Raw genomic sequence first — 22,910 nt, 5'->3', positions numbered from 1 at the left:
TCGGTAACTATTTTTTGCCGCTTTCAAAAGAATTGTGCTAAAAAGTTACTTTAAAAAATAGTAAAAAAATTGTATCAAATAAAACTTACTATAGCAATTTTTTTATCATATAAAATGGCCAAATAAAAATTGTAATTGAAAGTTTAAAAAGCAAAGCAGCAATAAAATTTTCCGTTCTAAAGGCTGGATTTTTTTTTTTTTTGGACATTTAGGTCATTTAAGGCAAACTCACACACACACCACATACACAAAGACTCGAACCCAAGACCTCTTAATTGGAAGCATAAGCTCTCAACCAACATGCCAAGATGAGCTGCATCTAAAAGCTGAAAGATATTTTCATGTTTCAACTACTTATGGTGTGAATGCCAAACAGACTTCAAAAAATTCTTTGCCCACAGTAGTCAATCAATCAGATAGGCCATTTGTATTGATCAAGAAGAAAACAATGAATACACGGCTTCATTCTTTTGGACAAAACCATAACATAGCGAAGTCTCCTTGCCCAAAAAACTCAGTAAAAACAACTATAAGAGCTTCAACTTTCCATTATGGGAAATTAAATTACTCTGGCACAGCGCTTTCTCTGTGCCTTCCAGTCCAGAACATGAATCCGGTGTTCCTAACGTAACTGCGAAATAGAGATAGATGGTGCAGAGAAATGCCAATAAAGCCAGCATTGTCAAGAGGAAACGATGGCGGTGAAGCAGGGTAGACCAGCTTCCGAGATCGTCGCGATGCTTTCTGGAAGGCGATGGTGAAAAGGAAGTTGGGTTCTGAGACCTCCTATGGGGTGATGAAAGTGAATCAATAGCCATGGCGGTCACAGCCTGTTTATAGGGAACAAGACCAGCATCAACTTTAAACATTGTTATGATCATTACAGGCTGAACCTATATATGAACTAAACATCATTTGTGATAAAATAAATATTATTGACGCATTATTCTATACGGACGCCGAACACAGTTCTAAGTTTGGAGGTGCAGCCGCGTCAACGGCACCGAGCGAATGAGTGATGTGGCGCATTCTGATGTGGAATAATTTTACACCCATTAAAAATTTTTTTGGAAATCACACAACATGATAAGAGTATGTTTTTTGCATCAAGTAGGCAAATTATGATTTAAAAAAGATGTTTAATTCAACTAGAAAGTACGAGCAAAAATAATCATAAGGAAGGCTTGGGGTTAATAATTGCAATTACATTCAAAGCAATTCTTGTGGTTGGGACTTACCTAGATATAAATTTTAGTCAAAATCTATCAAACAAGGCAAGTAAGACCGAAGCTACAAAAACTTGGTTGAAAAGACCAAAAACTCAATGGAAATGCTCAAAAGTCATCCGCAGCAGTACATTTAAGATTCTAAAATATATTTTAAAATAATAATAATTGGAAAATCTTGTTCTTTTTAAAGGTGTTTCAATAAAATAAAAAATGGCAAAAACTAAATATTAAAACCGTTAAAATTGTTGAATATAATGAAGTAGAATGAGAACAAAACCAAAACAAAGTTTAAAAAAGCGTCGGTAGGGACTACTATCAAGGAAAAGGGCAAAAGGTTGTCTCTCACTAAGATAAATGTTGATTGAATATGCAATAAATTCAAGAAATATAGGCATTAGCTGACTTCTTCTAATCGAACTCAGCAAAGTATGTAAGATTAAAAAATGAGTAGTTATCATTCGATATCTTGGTTGCATCAACTCGTAGTTGGTTCTTTCTTTTAATAGTGGTCACTCTAGTTTATTTCAATTTAGTTTCCATTCAATTTTTGTTCAAATTGGCTGCACTTTGAACTATGCAAATATGTATCAGTAATCTTATCATTTAAACAATTTATTAGCTCTAGTTTTGTGACTTCAATTTCCTTATCTTTTGCTGGTTTCCGTGCAACTTATTTCACAACATATAAAATAAGAAATAGTTTTTGTTCAAAGACAAGTTTTCACTTTCCATGAAATTAGTTGTAAAATATGCTCGAGTATTTCCGGAAAAATTACCCTGAAAGATAATTGGTAATTTCATTTTTTGTGTAGTTAACGTGCAAGCTAGGTTCATGCATGATGGTTATAACAAGAACTTTCCTGACAAAAAATTTGCCACCATCAGCATTCTCTCCATCAGAAGCATCCAATTTTAACGTATGACCTTGATCTCTTAATTGAATTTGAGCCTTAAAGACTTTGGCAAGGTTTTGGAAGTAACTTTAGGTACTACAGGTATTGTTAGGGTTCGCTATTTTAAGGTTGAAGTGGGATCACTTAGATGGTTAAGGGTGCATGTGGAGGAGATGCAAATGTTTATGTGCTTGAGTGATGGGTTCGGGTGGGGGTTGGCTCAGGTGATATGGAATTTGGGTGGTAAAGATTATTTTGGATGGATAAGCAAGTGGGAGGATTAAAGGGGGGAGGATGGAGGAATTGGTAACAGTTGTCCTTATGATTTTTAGTTCTGATACAAAAATGAGTGGAGACGATACATATTAAAATCTCCTTCGTGATCTTCTCCTTCGTCCACTTGTTTGAAATTGCTTGATTTAGCTATTTTCTTAAATACTACTCTTAAGATGTGAGAGGATTAAGTTAGGAAGAGTTTTGAGAAAGAGAAGAAAGAAGAAAAGTCTCATTGTGAAAAGAAAGTGTGTGTGTGTGAGAGAGAGAGAGAGAGAGAGAAGAATTAAAAAATCAAGATTTCAACAAGAGATAATGAATGCTTTTAGATTTAAGATTCTTGGAAGGGGGGAAAGAGGGATCTGGGGAAGGAGTAAGAGAAGGGATTAGGAATAAGGGATAGCTTCAATATGAAATCATAAGTAAAGCAAAATAACATATTTCTTATCCTTATTTCTAGAAATAATGTCACAATTTAAAAATAAAATCAATATGCAGTTTATGAAACTAAACATGATCATTAGGTAAAAGGAGTTTGAAGGACTGCCGAGGGTAGTTGTGTAAGGGGAGAAGTCTCATTATGTAATGTAATAATTTGAGTTGCATTGAGAATTTAATGTACACAAATAAGTATGAGGATTGATGGATATATAGATGAGGATGAGACACATTATCCTTTAGATACATTATCATTTAGATAAATAAGATACGTTTTATATCAAAGAAGATATTTCACAAAAAATGTCCATGCTTCATCCATGTTTCCACTTTCCTGATGATGACTAGTGATTACAAGTCTCATTATAATGCTTTTCATGAGATGTACGATATATATAAATTCAGATATGAAGAGTCAGAGCAATCATTAGTTTGACGATAGTAATAAGGGTGAGATTTGTAATACCTTTTGTCATAATGTAAACATCACAAGCACATATAAATCTGTTAGACCGGTCCACTGGACCGGTCCAGCCGGTCCGCACAGGACCGGCAAGTCGCAAAGAGCGACCGATCTCCGCCTCCTGCGGAGATCGAGCGGCCCGACCAGCCGAAGAGATCATTTTAAGAAGCTTTTTTTAGCGTTTTGAGAGGGAAATTTGAATGTAGGGACTGTTTAGGGATTTCCTTTTGATTTGTATGCATTAAATAGTAGATTTTTCTAGGGTTTGAGCATCTTGAATTTGGCTGAAATTTGAGATCTCGTAGAACTAGGATTTCTTTGGGCTCTAGCGGCGTCTAGAGATTTGGGAGAGATCGATCCTCCTCTCGAATTGAGGATCAATTGTATCTTTGCTATTTCTTTGCAACTACTAGTAAAATACAAGTCTTTTCTCGGATTTTTCTGCAGTTTTTCCTGCTTTCCTACTGTTTTTGGCTTTTTTTCTGCTGTGGACAGCAATTTTACATTGGATATACTTGGTTTTGGTGAGAAACACTTGGAAATCTAAGTGTTTCCTATCAAAATCATACTATTTATGTTAATAATATTATTGCTTAGGTTCATTATGACGATCATCATAAGGATCATAATAGAGAATATAATACTTACGTGAATAATAACATTGTTTTTTGAAGAATAATAACATTGTTGATGTTTATCATGGGTATATAATCATTCTAATATTTATTTCTAGAACTACCATAATATTATGAACCATTAGTATTATTAAGTTACTAAAATGATATTACCATAGTATTATGAATCATGAGAATTTTGGCCATGGGAAGATAAGGCACAATATAGCTAAAGTAGATTAGAAAGAAAATTGTGTTCCTCAAATTGTGAAGAAATTTGGAGTGCATTTCATCTGAATCAGCAAAGGTGGTGAACATAATAGTTCTAAAGGATTGAATGACAAATATACACAAAAAACACACACAATTCTAATAAAAAATTAGAGAGATTTTATAAGTGAGACAAATGTCATTTTGAGCTAAGACAATGTGAAACACTCACGCCCGACAAGTTTCATAAATCATTTTTCAGACACAATTATACTTCGTTTGATAGCTTATTAAGAAATAACTCGAACAAATTCAAGTACGCCTGAAAATTTAGGCACTGAACACAAAAATGAATTTCTCAAATTGATTGGTGGTGTACAAGGAAAAATCAGTGTCATAATTACCTAAAAGTTTCTATGAAAATTATTTTCAATCCTTGAAATGTCTTCCAGAGCAAGAGCAGACCAAGAGAGGATTGTATGAAGTTGAAAAAGTATATCCTATATGATGCAACCAAGATTAAAGATTCCAAAGAATCAGATCTTCCCTTCTTAAAACATAAATATAAGTGCAATATCACAACTTAAAAGACAATTTTTATAGATAAACACTAAACATGACACATCGACGCGATTACACCCTTCAACTTACAAAATTTTCGAGAAGAAATATGCAGATGGGCGGGAACCGTAGATAGAGAAGAAAAGATAGAAGACCAAGACGAAATAATAGAGGGGAAAGGAAAAAGATGCAAGCTCGCAAGCTAGAGAAAACACGCAGGTTTTATATTCCACAAATTATCACTCAAAACTTCTTTTTCCAGTAGGAAAACAATCACTATATATAGGAAAATAAAGGAGAAGAGTAATTAATGCAGGAAATTAAGGCTCTGCATATTTAACCAATAGGAACTCCTTAAAAAACAAAAAACAGGGACCGAAAAGGCAGCAGCAAAAGGGGGAAACCGAAGCATCAACAGGGGGAGAATCTGAAGCATCAAACGGCACCGGGGGGGACCCGAAACTTTGCCTACATCAATTCTCCTCCGGTGCAGAGAGCTCATCCCCTAATGAGATAGCTTCAAAACTTCCATTTTGAGCTGATTGATTCATACATAATTCCTATATTAATACAACATACTTTCTTCTTTCTTGATTAAACTAGGCTTGAAGTAGACTCATTTTCTTCTCATATCTTTCTACACAAATTCATTTTTTCCTGAATTTTGTAAAATTCGTTATTGATTGGATTAGTTGAACTTCCTTGGGTCAAAACCTATCTAGTTGTTGGAATTATCTCTTCAAGATTAGTTAGTTAGTTTTCACCAACTACATATTCTATTTCCTTTTGATTTAGGACCTCGGCTTATTGATGAATGTCTATTTGTTTTTTAAGAAAGAAGAAAGACATGCAAAAATCTAAAGCTCTGATACCAAATTGATACAACTAAGATTAAATATTGCAAATAATCATATATGCTCTTCTTAAAACATAAATATAAATGCAAGATCACAACTTAAAAGACACTTTTTATAGATAAGCACTAAATATAACACATCGACACGACTATACTCTTCAACTTACAAAATTTTTAAAAAGAAAAATACATATGGGGCGAGAACCGTGGATAGAAAAGAAGAAATAGAAAACTAAGATGAAATAATAGAGGGGAAGGAAAAAAGGAAGCTAGCTCGCAAGCTAGAGAAAACTCGCAGGTTTTATATTCCGCAAATTATCACTCAAAAACTTTTTTTTTCAAGCAGGAAAACAACCATTATATATAGAAAAATAAAGGAGATGATTAATTAATATAGGAAATTAAGGCACCACACATTTAACCAATAGGAACTCATTAAAAAAACAAAAAATAGGGACTAAAAGGGCAACAACAAAAGGGAAAAACAGAAACATCACACGGCGGCCACAGAGGGGGGGGGCGGGCGGGGGGGGGGGGGGGGGGGAGGGGGACTCGAAACTTTGCCTGCATCAATGTGGCTTGCCTATTGGAGAGTGAAGCAAAGTGTCAACCCCATCTTCATTACGGAATGGAGGTTTTTAAAAACTTACTTTATGCATGGCTTGATTTAAACCTCAGGAACCTAGATGTTATTTTCCCTTTTATTTATTTATGTTTTTTATTCATTTACTTTTGGAAATGATAAGGTTAATATTGATATAGTGATGTAGGCAAAGTTTCGGGTCCCCCCCCCCTCTACTTGGCTATCATTTAATACTTCGGATTCTCGCCCTGTTGATGCTTTGGTTTCCCCCACCTCCCTTTGGTCGTTGTGTGATGTTTCGGTTTCCCCCTTTTGTTGCTACCCTTTCGATCCTTTTTTTCTATTTTTTAAGGAGTTCTTATTAGTTACATGTGGTGGCTTAATTTCCTGCATTAATAACTTTTCTCATTTATTTATGTATATATGGTGGTTGTTTTCGTGCTGGAAAAAGAAGTTTTTAAGTGATCATTTGTGGAATGTAAAACCTATAGATTTTCTCTAGTTTGCGAGCTAGCCTCCTTTTTCCTTCCCCTCTATTATTTTGTTTAGGTCTTCTATCTCTTCTTCTCTATCCATGGTTCCTACTCCATCTGTATATTTCTTCTCGAAAATTTTATAAATTGAAGGATGTAGTCGCGTCGATGTGTTATGTTTAATGTTTATCTATAAAAAGTATATTTTAAATTGTGATCTTGTGTTTATATGTATGTTTAAAAAAGAAAATATCTGATTCTTTTTAATCTTTAATCTTGGTTGCATCAATTTGGTATCAAAGTTTTAGGTTTTTTCGAGTCTTCCTTCTTTCTTTAAAAAAAATGTATATACATCAACAAGTTGAGGTTCAAGATGAAATATAATCTGTAGTAGGTGAAAATCAGCCAACTAATCTAGAAGAGACAATTCCAACAATTAAATGAGTTTCACCACAAGGAAGATCTACTTCTCCAATCCATAACAAATTTTAAAAAATTCAGGAAAAAATGAATTTATATGCATAAAGAAATGAGAAGAAAAAGAGTCTATTTCAAGCCCAGTTTAATCAAGAAAAAGAAATGATCCAAAGAAAGTATGATGCATTAATACATGAATTAGATATGGCTCAATCAACTTGAAATGAAAGTTCTGAAGCTATCTCATCAAGGGATGAGATCTCTCCACCGGAGGAGAATTGATGTAGGAAAAGTTTCGGTCCCCCCCCCCCGACTGTCGTTTGATCCTTCGAATTCTCCCCCTGTTGATGCTTCGATTCCCCCGCCCCCCTGGCTGCCGTGTGATGGTTCGATTCCCCCTTTTACTGCTGCCCTTTTAGTCCCTGTTTTATGTTTTTTTAAGCAGTTCCTATAGTTTAATGTGTGGTATCTTAATTTCCTACATTAATTACTCTTCTCCTTTATTTTCCTATATATAGTGATTGCTTTTCTGCTGGAAAAAGATATTTTAGAGCGATAATTTGTGAAATATAAAACCTGCAAGTTTTCTCTAGCTTGCGATCTTGCCTCCTTTTCCCTTCCCCTATATTATTTCGTTTCGGTCTTCTATCTCTTCTTCTCTATCCACAGTTCCCACCTCATATGTATCTTTTTTCTCAAAAATTTTGTAAGTTAAAGGGTGTAGTCGCATCGATATGTCATGTTTAGAGTTTTTTATAAACAATATCTTTTAAGTTGTAATCTTGCGTTTATATTTATGTTTTAAGAAGGGAAGATCTAATTCTTTGCAATCTTTAATCTTAGTTGCATCACACATCATCCCCGATTTACCACAAAGAACAAATGGTAGTTGATGTCAAGCAAGATAAGGCTTTTCAAGCTCAACAGGATTGGCTAACTTCCATTAAACATGCTTTTGTGGAGATTAAAGACTTGTATGAAGGCAAGTGTGGAATTTGATGCAATGAAGCTAGAAAGGTCAACATGTTCGGGTTGAACAATTTCAAGTTTTTGTGCCAGAAGAAAATCAAGGTAATTTGGACATAAAAGTTAATATCATTCAAATTTATTAAAAAAAAAAAGCAATGAAAACTAAATTAGCAAAATATTTAATATCATCAGTAAAAATGACCTTTGTGAACACTAGATATTAAGCGAGAGGATCATTATAAATCTCAAAGCCATGAGGCGTTGGGGGCTTGAGGGGGGAGTTTTAAGAAAAAAGGGGCCTACATGAAGCGTTGTCCAATAAACTTAAATAAAAATTAGCCATTGTAGATAGGGGTGTCAATATTTGACACGACACGAAAACCCGACCCGGACCCGACTCAGAAAATCCAGGATGGACCTCACCCGATTTCAAAACGGGTCGGGTTCGGGTTCCCGGATTCGACCCGTTTGAAAAACGAGTAGGGTTTGGGTTGACCCGACGGGTTGGCGGGTCAACCTGGAAACCTGCTTAGAATGTGTAGATCTAAAAAGAAAACTTGCAAATATATTAATATTTCTCATAAGAATAAAAAGAAGAAAAAAAAAATGTAAAAAGAGAACTTGCAAGGTATCATTACTAAACATCAAGTTACTAAGAACCTCGATTTCAGCACCAAATCAAACGTTTTGACAAAAAATAATGTTTTAAATCCAGTAAATCAAAATTTAAGAAACCTTGAGAGTATTAGAACCTGAAAAAACTGTTTGGCATGGCAGCTATTAAATTTTACTAAATCCCAATGGCTTGTTTGACTATTTGTTTCAGGATTTAAGATTTATGAGATAAGAAATCCTTAAATCTATTAAATCTTGAGTGTATTGGGATTTAACAAATATTGGTTTTAACCAATAATTGTAGAAATGGGATTTATCCAAGCAGTAGGATTCAAAATCCCCAGAAAACTGCTTGGTAGGATCTAAGCTAAATCATGCCTAAAATAGGATATCAAATGGCCCCTAAAGGTACCAGAAAAATCGAACATAGAGAGATTCTATCAAAAAGTTTCTTTAGTCTACACTGACAAATCAAACCCTACAGATTATATACAGAAACAACCATTAAAATAAAAAATGAAAGCCAAAAATCGGATTCTACCAGTTACTTTCCAGATCTTAAAGTTCGCAATTCACCCCAAAAATCAGTAACATAAGCCAATATCAGAACAGACATACCAACGATACAACTCCAAGATAACCATTGGAATTAAAGTAAAATAAACCAACTGAAAACTGAAAAAAAAAAAAAAACTACCGGTATCCATTGCACAGGAGATTTCGACAATCATGAGCTTAAAAAATCATACAGCTGAGCAAAACTGATGAAGCAACGGGAAAAATAAAAAAGAAAAAAATACGAAAGACATTAAAAATCATGATCGAGAACGCCCTAACCTTGAGGATTGAAGAACGTATCGAGGCTTGGAGAATGTGAAGCCCTCGCGAAAAGAACGCGTGAAGAGGAAGGGAGAGGGAGGCGACTCGCCCGCGGGTTTGCCGCTGAAGGAACTATTGATGCTTATTTAAGCTTTGGCTCGAAGTTCTACAGCAAGAAAAAAAAAAATCTCCCCTTCGGCGAAGCACCGTTAACGCCGTAATGGCCGTGCGGGCCCTACCCACTTGAATGCGTAGGGCTAACAGGGAAATAATCTTTTATCAAGGGGCAATTAGTAGATTATAAAAATGCTTAAATGACATCTAAATACTTAATAATAATTGATAAGTTAATTGGATCCAGAATTTCATTAAGCCTTTAAAACAATTTTTGATATAAAAATTTTTATATTAAAAAATTTTCTATTAGAAAACTATTTTAGAAAGCAATAAGAAAAATGTATCAAACCAAGTCTAAGACTTCAGCTTTTTATTACTTTCTAAAACAGTTTTTAATTAAATTTTTTTTAGAACTAAAAAAAATTTATACTAAAACATTACTTTATTATTTTTTTTTTTTTGGAAACCCACAAGGGGGTCTACGTGTTAATTGAAAAACATATTACAAGGTCCTTAAGGGGAACCTTCAACTCACTAATGCTCGAAAGAGCTACAAAACAAATCAAAAGAAAATCTAAGAGCTAATGGTTCTCTGCTCTATAATTTACAAAATTACCTAATAACATTCTAGGTCTGCCAGAGGACAGAGCCCAAAAAAGGAAGGAAAAAGAAAATACTATCAACACCGTCTTCCTACCAAAATTATCCAGCTTATCTCCAGAAATCTCGATTTTTTCAACCTGCAAGAGAATAAGACTACAAAAACCAACACAATTATAATAGAAAATATGCAAAGTAGTAGCAACCCTAAAGCTAAACATATAGCAATAATTCATTATAAATTCCAATAACCAATTAACTTCACCAAAACACTCCATGCCAAACCAGTAAATAGTGTCATTCCAACTCTGACTAGAAATAACCCTTGTGCTAGGAGCCACTCAGACCCTCACAGACCCAAAAAGAAAATGAGAAAAACCACTATCGTTCTTATTCAACCGAATCCCCCAATACATAAACCAGATATGCTGGGAGGAAGCCATACAAACCGTCAAGAAAGATATGGGGCCGAGATAGCACATGTAAGAAACAGACGAATTAAATTCCAATAACCAATTAAAATCACAAGAACACACAATGCCAAACCAAAAAATATTGACATTCCAGCTCTGATTGGAAGTTACGTTTGTGCTAGGAGTCACCCAGGCTCTCACAGACCCAACAAAATAATGATAAAAACCACTGGCAGATTCATTCACCTGAATCCCCCAATACATAAACCAGTTATGCTGGGAGGAAACCATATAATCTGTTAACATAGGTATGGGGTCGAGATAGCACATATAAGAAACAGAAGAATGAACCCAAAAAATAGAAATCTCATAAGGATCGGCCCAACTAGTCGACTTGCAATAAAGAAAGAAATGGACGTTATAGAAATTCCTCCATACGCAGCTCAAATCAAGCCAAAACAACGAAAAAATAGAATCACCCGACCAATAGATATAACAAATGGGGATCTGACTGGTCCAAAGAGCCATAGTCGAGTAATTCCAACACTTGTAAATAAGGTTACAATAGAGATCCAAAGGGCAAACCTAGAAGAAGAGCAAGTCCAGACCAAACAAGAGAAGCAAAACCCAAAAAAAGTAAAGAAGTAATAACCCAAAAGATCAAAATTATAAAGTTCTAACATAAGATGTGCCCAAACGATCCAGTTTAGCAAAGCCCACAAGCTTAGCCGGAATAGAGGAACCCGCATATTCCATAAACTCAGGCAAATTACAACCCAAATTAGCTAAAATATCAGCCGCAACATTTCATTCCCTATAAATGTGAGTTATAGAGAAGTGAATAAAGATAACCACTCTCTAATCTCCCTAATAATATAGAAATAAGAATGATTAGCAAAATTGGTCCCATAAATAAAATGAATAATAATCTTAGCATCAATTTCAATCAAAACATTAGTAATCCCAAGAGAAATGCATAATTGTAAACCATACTTTAAAGCCAAAATTTCAGCCATAATAGCAATGGTAAACTCAGAGGGGCCCACAAAAGTAACCACAATATTACCATTGAAATCTCGGATGATATCACCTCACCCAGCTTTTGAACTATTTAAAGCACCGTCAATGTTAAGTTTGTAGCAACCCATATGCGGTTTAATCCATTTAACTAAAATGTATTTAGAGAAAATACTATTAGAGCCAAGATCCAAAAAGCCAAAGCGCTCAGTAGTTTGTTAGCAATTTTTAAAAAGTTCTAAAATAAAGATCTCACTTTATCCTTAATCTTAATGATAATGGATGAGGCATTCCTATTAATATTCTCATGCTTAGCCTCATTCCTACTCTTCTAAAAAATCAACGAATAATGGTGGGTAACACATTTTGAATATGCTTCTTGATAGGAAACACCCATTCATGTAAGATATTAATGATATTGTTATAATTCTTACAAAATTGAGTGGTAAACAAGTTCTCGAAGTAAAGCCAAACTTTAAGAGCAACATGCCCATTAGCAAACTCGTGATTCATATTCTCAATATGATAACAACATTGACATCTAGACCAATATAGAAACCTTTATTCCTTAAAATGGTGTAATTAGGAATATAATTATTGCAAATTCTCCATAAAATAATAGAATAAGATGCAAGGATACCTTTTTGCCAACATGAAGAGAAAATCTTAGATTTGGGCTGAACATACCAGATAGAATGCCACACCTCTTTGCAAGTGAAGCTGCCATCGTTAGACTTTTTAAATAAAATACAATATTTTTAATCATGTTGAAGAGGCACTTTCACTATTAGGTTAATGACAAAAATAGGAACCATGTCAGCAATATAATTTAAATTTCAGGAACCATCTTGAATAAAATCAGCCACTTTACAAGTACTAGTGGTATGAGTGTTAAGTAAATTATCAATAGAAGAGAAATCAAGCCAGTTATCTTGCAAAAAAAAGATGTCCCCACAACCCAAACCCTATTGAATGAAAATTTCAGCATCCCATTTAATAGAACACGACCTTTTCCAATTGAAAGAATCCTCATTTCTGATAGAACAATTAAGAGGGTGTTTACCAACACAGCATTTAGCAATCAGAAATTTTGACCAAAGGCTATTTTTAACCCTCAGATTGAACCAAAGTTTAAAAGAAAAACTAAGGGCCATGTCACTTAAATTCTTAAAACCCAGCTTACCTTCATCTTGGACACTAGAACATCTACTCCAAGAGGCCCATAAAATAGCAAATTTACCGTCTTTGGCCCCTCAAAGGAATTTGTTAAAAATCCTTTCAAGTCTAGTGCAAATATTTGTAGTAGTAGATAAAGTGTGAAATAAGTATATGTGGATGTACAAATAATGCTCTTAATCAAAACTAACCTACTCCCAAATGAGAGAAAATTAAAGGCCCAAGTAGAAAGTTTTTTTTTAACATTAAAGATAATATCCCCAAATAAATGAGATCTTTTCCTACCCCTATAAAGAGGAGTGCCAAGGTACTTAAGGGGAAGTTGCTTGTGTAAGAAACCATAATTGTCCTGAATAAACTAAAACATTTCTTCAAAAAGCAATAATAAGGTTGTCACAAACGAAGCGCAAATGCAACATATATCTTAAAAGGAGTATAACCATAACATTGATTTCAACCAATTATATAAGTTCATATATTTTAGTTGAATTAAAAAAAAAATGTGCAAGAATCTTACAATATATTGTATATAGATTTAAATATTATTGAATGTGATTAAATATTAGTGGTATGTAAGAAAAATTTATATTGCACTAATCTTAAAGTAAATTTAATGACATTTCTAAGTAAATTTGACTATAATTTATATTACGATATTTTGACATTATTTTTATTTTACAAATTGTATGTATTATGATTGTAATTATTGACAAGAGTATGATTTTCTCATGCGGAAGCTATTAAGTTGATACATCTCTAAAAAATATATTTGACTAGCTTGAATTTCGAGCTAATATTTGAGTTAAAAGTTTTCAAAATTAAATTTAAAATCATCTAAACTTTAATTTCAATAAACTTATCATTAAATTGAATGTCTCAGTGATGATATGAATCAAACGAGCACAATATCATTTAATTCTTAGGCCATTAAGGTACTCAAATATTGAATAAATTATTAAGGGGATCAATACGATGTAGTATTTTTATTCTAGTCAAATTTATCAAAATGCTTATCTAAAAAAATTATATATATGCTGAAAGAGCATAAGAACTCTATTGAATTACTCAGCAATTATCATCAATGGCTAACATCAACAATTGTTGCCACTATCACTAACTTTCGTCATGTAATTATTTTCATTTAACTACTAACATTCAACCTCATTATTATACTTCAATTGTTAGATTGCGGACATCCAACATCTATAATCTTTTTAGCAAGACTTAGATAATTGTTCTCAACCATGAGTAATATCATCATCTTCAGTTATGGAAAAAAGTGGATTACTACATCTTTAGTTATATAGTAGATTGTTCCAACTAGGCTAAATCCATGATTTTTCCTTTTATTGGATCATGCAAAAAATTTGGTATCTTTTATTATTTCTACCTAAGCATGATGAATATTTATTAAACATTCCCTCACTAGAAAAGTTGATTCTCTAGCATAAAACATAAGTTATATTTTTTATTCTACAAATTTGTCCTCTCCATTTATCTTTTATCTTCATGTTGTCGCTTTTTCTAGAGTATGTTCTTCTGACTATATATAGACATTTTTATATCTCTTCCCATCAATATTTTGTTTAGAGTTATGTGATTAGTTTGATGTTGATTTGACAAGTAATCTAATAAATTGTAAATCTATCACTAATTTCTATATATTTCTTAGAAGGGTAAGAAAGAAAGTGTTGTTTCTCAATCTTTCACAAAAGCTGAGTTTGATGCTATGGCCATTACCACTAAGATAATTTTGTTGTATAGTGGTTATTTAATTTACTTTTATGAGAGTTGTTCATTCTCATCATACTCCACAACAAATGATAATGCCTATTTAACAATCTATCGTAGGTTTTAAGAAATATAATAATGTACGCAACTAACCTTGGTCTATTGAATTGGAGTTTTGTCTATCAACCAAAAGGACTTCGGTTAGAATATTACATATGTGATGTGTGTGTGTGAGTTTGTCCTAACTGGCCTAAATGTCACAAAAAAAAAAAAAAAAAAATATAAGGCCATCTCCAACCGAACTCCAAACCCTTGAATGGCATCCCTCGCCCGCTCTAGCCGAACGGTAAAACTTTCGCTATTTAGATGCGGGTGAACAGTGGGACGCCAATATTGGCGTTGCACTGTTCATCTCCGCCATTTTTATGTCTCTACCGAACTTGCCGCGCGAAAGAAGAGACGACTGTTACCTGCGAAAGGGGGAAAATGGAGTTCAATTAGAGATGAATCACGGCATTTTTTTAGTTTCACGGCATTTTGGAGTGAAAAATGAGATTTTCGGTTGGAGATGCTCTAATAATGTGTTATTTAAGACCAATTTACATAACTTCTATACTTAATTTTTACTGTGAATCTTCCTTTATTTAGTTTTGCTAAATTTATAGTATGGTACATGCATATCACAGGAATAATATTAGTTGGAGATTTTTCCTAGACAAAAAAGAGAGCTTATGTCAAGTCCAACAAACATTACATACAAAAAAGAAAGGCGCATTGCACTTTTTAATATTACAATAGAAGCTTGAAGGATACTTCAGAACAAAAAGAAGAATTACAGATGCTACAGATCAAAACATCTCAATGACAGCAAAATCCATACTTGAATAGATAGCCTGAGAATCCCCTTTAATATATGTTCAACAAAATGACAGGATAGATGATTCAGTAGTACTCATAGAGCTAACAACAACTAAATAACTAGAGTGCTAGCTTAATTTAGTCTCTTCAATGAAGGATAAGTGACTCATGATCCACACCATTTGTATCTGATAACACAGCTCCCACTGCTTCATTACTCACAAAATAATCTTCAGACTGAACCATGGAATTCTGATCATTCTTAGGAACCAAATTTAATAGCAGAAGAGGTAGTAATCTTAACAAATTTCGAATCAATATAGCCATCCACAGATTACCAAACTCTGTTCTTGTAACTTTAAGTAGCTGAAGCATCAGGCCGCCGCCCCACGAGGAAACAAGCAAGCCAACATGATCAATGGACATTAGCAATGCAAAGAAGGTGCCTTCTATCCCTATTGGACAGAGCTGGGAACTTAGCACAAGGATTGGCATCCACTTTACACGACCGACCATCTGCGAAATGGCCTCACTGATCACCATGAATATGTAATCTTCAATGCCAAGCTTGAGGTTGAGGCGAAGAACCAGCACGAGATCTAGAAATCCTAGTATGCTTGAGAGGAACTGCGTCCAAAACAGAATGAAACGGAAAGGATAATCCTTGAGTGAGTTTTGGTAGAGTAGGACACCAAGTAGAGATCCTATAGAGCCAATGGAATAGTTGAAACTGATGTTCTTCTGCAATAGAAATTGGTTTTGTTTGTGAGTTGTTAACAGATTTTAATATGGATTTGAAAAGTATTCATGAATTAATGGAATTTTGATTGAATCTAACCTGGGAGAAGGCTGGTCCAGTGCTGCTATCCGTGTACCAGTAGAACATTCCTTCTTGGATGTTCAAACTGAGAGCCAGAGAAGCAAAAGTAAAGATACATGGCTTCCAAACCTCAGCGCACTTCAATGTTTTCCACATTGTTTTATTTGCTTGCATTAGCTTCTCGTGGATCTAATCACATAAATTGGAACGTAAACAATCGACATAATACAATGATATTAAGGCTTCGTTTGGGACGGCTTTCTTACTGCTTCTTATTATTTTTCTACTAAAGAGCTGCTTTAAAAAGCAGTAAGAAAGCCGTCCCAAACAAAACCTAATTTCTTTGGAATGAAAGTAATTTGAAAGGAGAAAAAATTACAAATTGCAGTTACTCAATAATCACTTCAATGATTACCTGACAATATGAAAAATCTTGTGCATACTGCTCTTTCAGTACCATTCCAACCGAGAGCACCAGTAAAGAAGGAAAGCTTAGCAGTCCAAGTGCCTCCTGTATGTTATTTACATAAACAGTTTAATGTAAAGAAAATAATATGTAATGGCTGAAACGAATCTATGCAAATATTTGTATTGGTAACCTGAGAACTAATTGCGTCCATGAGGAAGGCACTGATGGAGAAACCAAGTAAGCCTCCAATGGAAGAACTCAAGCCACAGAGGCTTTGCATGTCGGAGGCAAGTGAAGGGTGAGTTACACTGTTCTGAGCAATACAAGCATCAATAGTAACATCTGCTATTGCTGATCCTGCATTTGCTATGGTGAGCAGAAGCAAGGCAAGCATAGTAAATAGATCCTTCTCTAGCCATATTATGAGCATAGAAATTGCTCCCAGAAGACCTGAAGGTTTAAAGAAATCATCATTTCACACTAGACAAAAAACACATTTTCTGCATTTTCATCAGTAAGTTCTGTGATAGTATTTTTACAAATTTTCATAAATTCTGCTATAGAATTTTAATATGAATGACAAAACAGTCTGTAGGAAAGAAAAATATGCAAAAAAATCACATCTTGCCTGCTAAAATCAAGTAGGGCCTTCTCCGGTAGCCGGCGACGGGGAGGATGTCAGTGAGGAGACCCCAGAGTGGTTTAATGATCCATGGGAGGGAAGTTATCCCCTGATAAACCTGAGACTCTGAAGGCTGAACCTCCTGGACATCCTTCCAGTAATAGTCTGAAGCCACTCGGCCAACGGCTCCGCCTAGCCCCTGGTTGATGCCATTAACCACCACAATGCCATAAATGAAGCTCCAATGCATCTCAGTTGCCAGCATTTTGAACCAATGCAAAGGATAGCAAAGGTCATTACATAACTCTCTTTCATTATCTTCCTCTAGCTTTTCCTCCAACATTCTTTCCTTGTTGGTCGACTTCATAGCTCTTTTACAAAGAGCTCAGAGAGTAGAGCTCCAACAAGTCCTTTGAAGTTCTTGCTCTAAGTTACTCTGGCTTACTTGTAGTGGACATTCATGTGGGGGAATTTGCGTAGAACTCTCTTCAGTTGTCTTCTTGCTGAAAAACGACCGTTTAATTTTTAGCAGATAAGTAAATAAGGAAATATAGAGAGAGAAAGTTAGATTGCTATTCATTTAGAAGGGTAAAACAGCACATTCTCGTACATTTTGAATGATTAAGATTTAAAAAGTCACATTCCATCTTTCCTCTCAACAAAGTAAAAAAAAAAAAATTCTGAGCAGAAAGTTTTGCCATTACTTTGTTCTCTTTGTAGGAAAAAGTGATTTTAGTCTGTCAATCTGTTTTGTGATTATCTTTCATTGTTCCAGGTTTCAATATGTCCACCCTTTTCTATTAGGAAAGAAACCTGCATACTCATGTGATCATCTTCTTCTCATTGAATTTTTACATTGACAATATCCATTTCAAATCTTAGCAATTCAATATGACTTTATATGCCACATAATGTTCATATTTGGAGAAATATGCATCTTCTATCTTTAAAACTGTTTATAAAATTGTTGTATTATAGATTGTCAGGGAATGATGAATCAAAGACACAGAAATCGTAAATCATGGTTTGCAAAATACAAATGAAAACAAATGATTTATGTGGAAAACTCAAATCTGGGAAAAAACACAAGGGAGGAGGGAGAACGGCTTCACCATAAGAAAAAGAGGTTGAGTACAAACGGCTTACCAAATCCTAGATTTTGAAGTTCATTTTAATTAAAGTTTTGATAAAATATTTTTATCTCTTTAAATTTGAGACGAATGATAATAATATAAATGTTCTTAATTTTTCCACTCATAAAATTCTTTCTGAACCTTTGATGAGTGGAGCTAGCTGCAGCTTCATCAGCAAGCCTGTGAATGTTGAGATTGATAACAGGGATAGGCAATTAGATTTTATTACCTTTATTTTTTAAAATGAGTAAGAAAATTAATATTATTTTAAAGTGGAGGAGTGAATGAGTCGAGACGAGCTGGAGTCACCTTCGACTTGAGCTTGAGTTTGATTAATTAATCAAGTTCGAGCTCGTGCTAGAGCTTGGTTCTAGAGTTTGAATCGACTCATTTATTATAAAAGGAAGAAAATCATTTTTATACGAGCTGTTATTATTACAGCATAATATAAAGAATAATACTTAAATAAGATGTAATAAGAAAATAAGGTAACAATTGAAAAAAGAAATAGAAATAGAAATTTTAAATATTTTAACTACTTTATACCAAAATTATTTCATTTTTATTTAAGTATATTTTATATTAACATTTTTCTAAATGATTTGTCTCACGAGCTGATGAGTTGAGTTTATTAAAGCACTAAACCGTATTTCCTCACTTGTCCTTACTTGTAATTAATTCCTGTAATGGCTTATATATAGTTTTCCTCTGTACACCAAACACAATAATACAATTTCTATTTTCGCATTTCTCTGTATCTTCCCGCCTTCATCTTCTTTCAAGATTTCATCAGAGTTAGCGTTAGCTCAAACTTATCTTGTCAGCTCACCAAACTCAACTCACAAGTCATTCATCGAGTCGAGCTCAAACCAACTCACTAGTCTGCATGACTCAAGCTTTGTTTGGGATGGCTTTCTTACCGCTTCTTAAAGCGGCTTTCCAGTACAAAAATTGTACTAAAAAGTTTTTTAAGAAGCAGTAAAAAAGTTGTCGCAAACAATGCCTCGATTACACTCCTACTTTTTAAACTCTCCAAAATAAGATGATCATCATTCTCCAAATTCAAATGATATTCTTCTATCCTCATCTGAGGAGATGGCAGGCATGCATGCAGACTTCTCCAATACTTTTGGCAACTAGCTGTGAATAAAATATAACAAAACAATCGAAGTTTCAGGTACACAGACAAGTTGGATATTTTGGAATCTTCCAGGAAACTATCAAACGTCAGTACATTGGACTAAATCCAAAGATTCAGAAAAGATGCAGAAGCAGGCCTTCTCGCTGCTGCTTCCTTCTTATAACTTTCTTGCATGCTACTTCTGCTGCATCTGTATCTTTGCTTCAAAGCATGTAAATTGAGGAAATTGTTTTTATCGCTTTATGCCACTTATAACATATATAGATCTACACAAGCTAACAACTTTGTACGTTGTGGCATTAAGCTGGAGGGTTCGTAATATCTTTTAAAAGGATTCTTTGCTGGACAAAGATCCTTCGATCCATTTGCAGACAAGTTTGTTAAGCAACAATATTCATTATTGAAGCTAAGATTGATAGGTTTCATTTGGGACAACTTTCTTACTATTTTTTAAGGCTTCGTTTGGGACGACTTTCTTACTATTTCTTAAAGTAGCTTTCTAGTACAAAAGTTTTTATTTTTTTGTACTAAAAAACTGCTTAATGAAGAAGTAAGAAAGTCATCCCAAACGAAGCCTAAGACAATTTTATAGTAAAAATTTCTAGTTTAAGAATTTTTTGTACTATAAAATACACTGATGCTGAAATAACACATACGCCGATGCTTTCCGTGCCCGAATTGATGAGGATGAGTTTGTTATATTTATATTTTATATATGATATATTTTGTGCATAAAGAACAATTAAATATTTAATGTTTTAATATCTTTATAACATTCAGAAGGTATATTTTGCATAGTTAGGAATATGTTATTTGAATGGGTTGTTTTTGTGAATTTATGAAATATATTTTTCTGCTTTGGTTTAGAAGAGAAATAGTCACAGCATAATTGCATTTTTTCTTAATTTCATTTAAGTTTTTAGTGGATTTTGATAGAAAAATGATCAGTAATGACATAAGTTATTTGGAATAAAAAACTTACAAAATATAAAAAAAATAAAAATCTTTTTTACTCGTAGGGGTAGAACAAGCCTTATAAGTAACTGCTGGTGTTGTCTCAAATTTGGCTCGAACGTACCCTTTACTACAACAAAATGAGTCAATAGCGAACAAAAAAATAGAGTCAAAAAGAAAATGATCGCTAAGGATATCTTTTAGCTACCAAAAGTAACTAAGGCCCTTAAATAATAATGAAACTTGATATTAGCCACAAAAAATATATATAATATAAATTTTTTTTTTTAGGGAGGACAATTGAGGTATATATCCACATCTATTTACTCGTGGAATGTACCTACCAGTTTATTAGTCGTATTACCGACGATTCTTATCAACGATAAATTTGATGAAAATATATGTCGATAAATAGATGAAATTACCGGTAATAATATATAAATCATTGGTAATTACAATGGCAGTGGCCTTTTCACTCATTTTTTTTACTGGTAATTTGTCGGAAATATTTATGACAAAAATAAAAACACTAAAAACTTTCTCCTTTGTCATTTTTAATGGTGGATATACTTTTGCTAAAAATCCATTGGAAATTAATTTTTTCAATGAAATTTCATATTTTTTTAGCTTAATATTTTGTTGGAGATGCTTAACATTCTTGTAGTAAATGTGATGGCAAATTTCATAAAGTTAAACATGATTTTCAACTTAATAAAGACTTATGATCGCTAAAACATGTAAAATAAAAGCTAAATAAATAATTAAGAATTGACAATGTTATTGGGTTGTTGTTAACCTTAGTAGGTCATTAGTTACCCCTAATAGGTACCCAAAAGCTAGTTAAGTCAAGTGGAACATTTTGTCTCATATTTCTTGGGTAGGCATTTCCCTCTCCCATTTACCTCTACAAATATAAAGATTGAACCCTCTTTTTAAGACAATGGAAGTGGAGGCACTTGGTTGGTAAAGACCTGTTGAAATTTTGTTCACTCGAGAAAAGGTATTGGGTAGATTTTTAAACTTATTTATCTCCCACTTCTCTTTTGAATGTTTTGAGTGTTTACTCTATGATAATTTAAATTTCCTAACTTTTATTTTATATCCTTCTGATGTTAATCCCAAAAGGTTCAATACTAAAGCCTACAATAGCTACAAAAATATTTTTATCAAAATTGAAGTTATTCATTGAAATGTAGTTATCAATATGGATATGAAGTTCTATTTTTATATGTATGATAATTCAACCAAAATTTCCCTGGCAATATGCATGATATGGTATACTTACAGTTAACCCTCATACCCAACATAGTTATCTATATGAAGGGAGCCCCATAAAATCTCTATGACCTAGACATGATTAGTTCTATCAAAGAAGCATGGTTAAAGTCATCTTAAGCATAGCTATCCACATGTTAGGTATGGTTCCTCTCAAAGTGCCTCTTAGCACATTATTTTTACACATTAGGTAATAGGTCTAGGGATATTTTCTTATAGCCCTATCCTAGAGATAAGGAGAAATGTTATCAAAATTTGAGGTGAAAATAAGAGTTTTTGAAGTACTTATGCGATCAAAATTTATCCAGCCACCATAGATACCAAAAAAAGAAAAAATGTCAAAAGTTAACTTTTACCTAAGAAAATTTAATAATGATAAAAATGAAGATAATCATTGAAAAATTCTTGAAAAAAATGACTCTTCCTGTGTGAGTCAGCACCTCCGTAGTGAAACATAGGCTTAGAATGCTTCTTAAATATAATGAACAAAATTAAAGAAAATACAAGCAAAACTTCACTCTATGACTCTAAAGTGAGAAAATTAATTTATGGTCCACTCAAATTGATAATAAAACTAAAAGAATGAATGTGCGATACAAGGATTTAAACTTCGTGGAAGATAATGAAAATATGAAGAAAATGAAAAGAGTGAATGAATGGCTTAGTTATGGTATAGCAGTTTGTATTTTCATGTTGCTTCCATGTTGTTATTTTATTTTTATAAGTTATACTTAAGTTTTAATCATAATATATTACATAATCATACAAAACGTCATCATTCAAGCTAGCTTATTCGTAAATCACCCAAGCTAGTATAATTCTAGTCAACAATCCAGAGTCAACCCTTAAAGGAGAGCCACGAAAATGCTACCAAAAGAAAAAAAAAATCTTAAGCATGGCTCCTACTCCTTATACTCTTCTTGAATAGTACTCCTCATTAAATTTTAGGACTCAAGTTTAAGTAATGATAAATACATGGAAGATAAAGAATCCATCTTAAGTTTATGGAAGCTTCATCTTCCATATCATATTAAAAAATAAACTTATGGAAGCTTCTTATGCATCTACATATTTAAGGTTTATAAATGAAAGAAAGACAAGTATACAAATTAATTAAGATGAATGTCTGAAGAATTAGCTTCACAACTCCATGAAGAAGAAAATTCATCCCCATTGCTAAAATCTATGCTCATGATGAGTTTAACAATATGAATTAATTCATACCCCTTTG

The 22,910-nt window shown here is 33.5% G+C and overlaps 2 protein-coding genes across 2 annotated transcripts; both read right to left on the bottom strand.

The window, feature by feature from the left end:
- Positions 1-320: 320 nt before the first annotated feature.
- On the bottom strand, positions 321-9,588 carry LOC110106890. Its single transcript, XM_020836969.2, has 2 exons — positions 9,432-9,588; positions 321-830 (listed from the first exon to the last, which is right to left on the bottom strand). The coding sequence occupies exon 2, from the start codon at positions 816-818 to the stop codon at positions 528-530; it is 291 nt and encodes a 96-aa protein (XP_020692628.1). The 5' UTR covers positions 819-830; positions 9,432-9,588; the 3' UTR covers positions 321-527.
- A 5,884-nt stretch (positions 9,589-15,472) lies between these two features.
- On the bottom strand, positions 15,473-17,543 carry LOC110106895 (probable folate-biopterin transporter 2). Its single transcript, XM_020836975.2, has 5 exons — positions 17,183-17,543; positions 16,745-17,004; positions 16,561-16,656; positions 16,164-16,334; positions 15,473-16,066 (listed from the first exon to the last, which is right to left on the bottom strand). The coding sequence occupies exons 1-5, from the start codon at positions 17,541-17,543 to the stop codon at positions 15,473-15,475; spliced, it is 1,482 nt and encodes a 493-aa protein (XP_020692634.2).
- Between the last annotated feature and the right edge of the window lie 5,367 nt (positions 17,544-22,910).

This window comes from Dendrobium catenatum, unplaced genomic scaffold (genome assembly GCF_001605985.2).
Source record: "Dendrobium catenatum unplaced genomic scaffold, ASM160598v2 fragScaff_scaffold_1446, whole genome shotgun sequence".
Taxonomy (NCBI): Eukaryota; Viridiplantae; Streptophyta; class Magnoliopsida; order Asparagales; family Orchidaceae; genus Dendrobium; species Dendrobium catenatum.
The sequence above is the reverse complement of the archived record's forward strand: the minus strand, read 5'-3'. Positions and strand labels throughout refer to the sequence as shown.

Coding starts and splice junctions, on each gene's coding strand:
- LOC110106890 (XM_020836969.2), bottom strand. CDS start 818: ATGGCTATTGATTCACTTTCATCACCCCATAGGAGGTCTCAGAACCCA.
- LOC110106895 (XM_020836975.2), bottom strand. CDS start 17,543: ATGAAGTCGACCAACAAGGAAAGAATGTTGGAGGAAAAGCTAGAGGAA. Junction 17,005..17,182: donor GCCCTACTTGATTTTAGCAG/GCAAGATGTGAT, acceptor TTAAACCTTCAG/GTCTTCTGGGAGCAATTTCT. Junction 16,657..16,744: donor TGGACGCAATTAGTTCTCAG/GTTACCAATACA, acceptor AATAACATACAG/GAGGCACTTGGACTGCTAAG.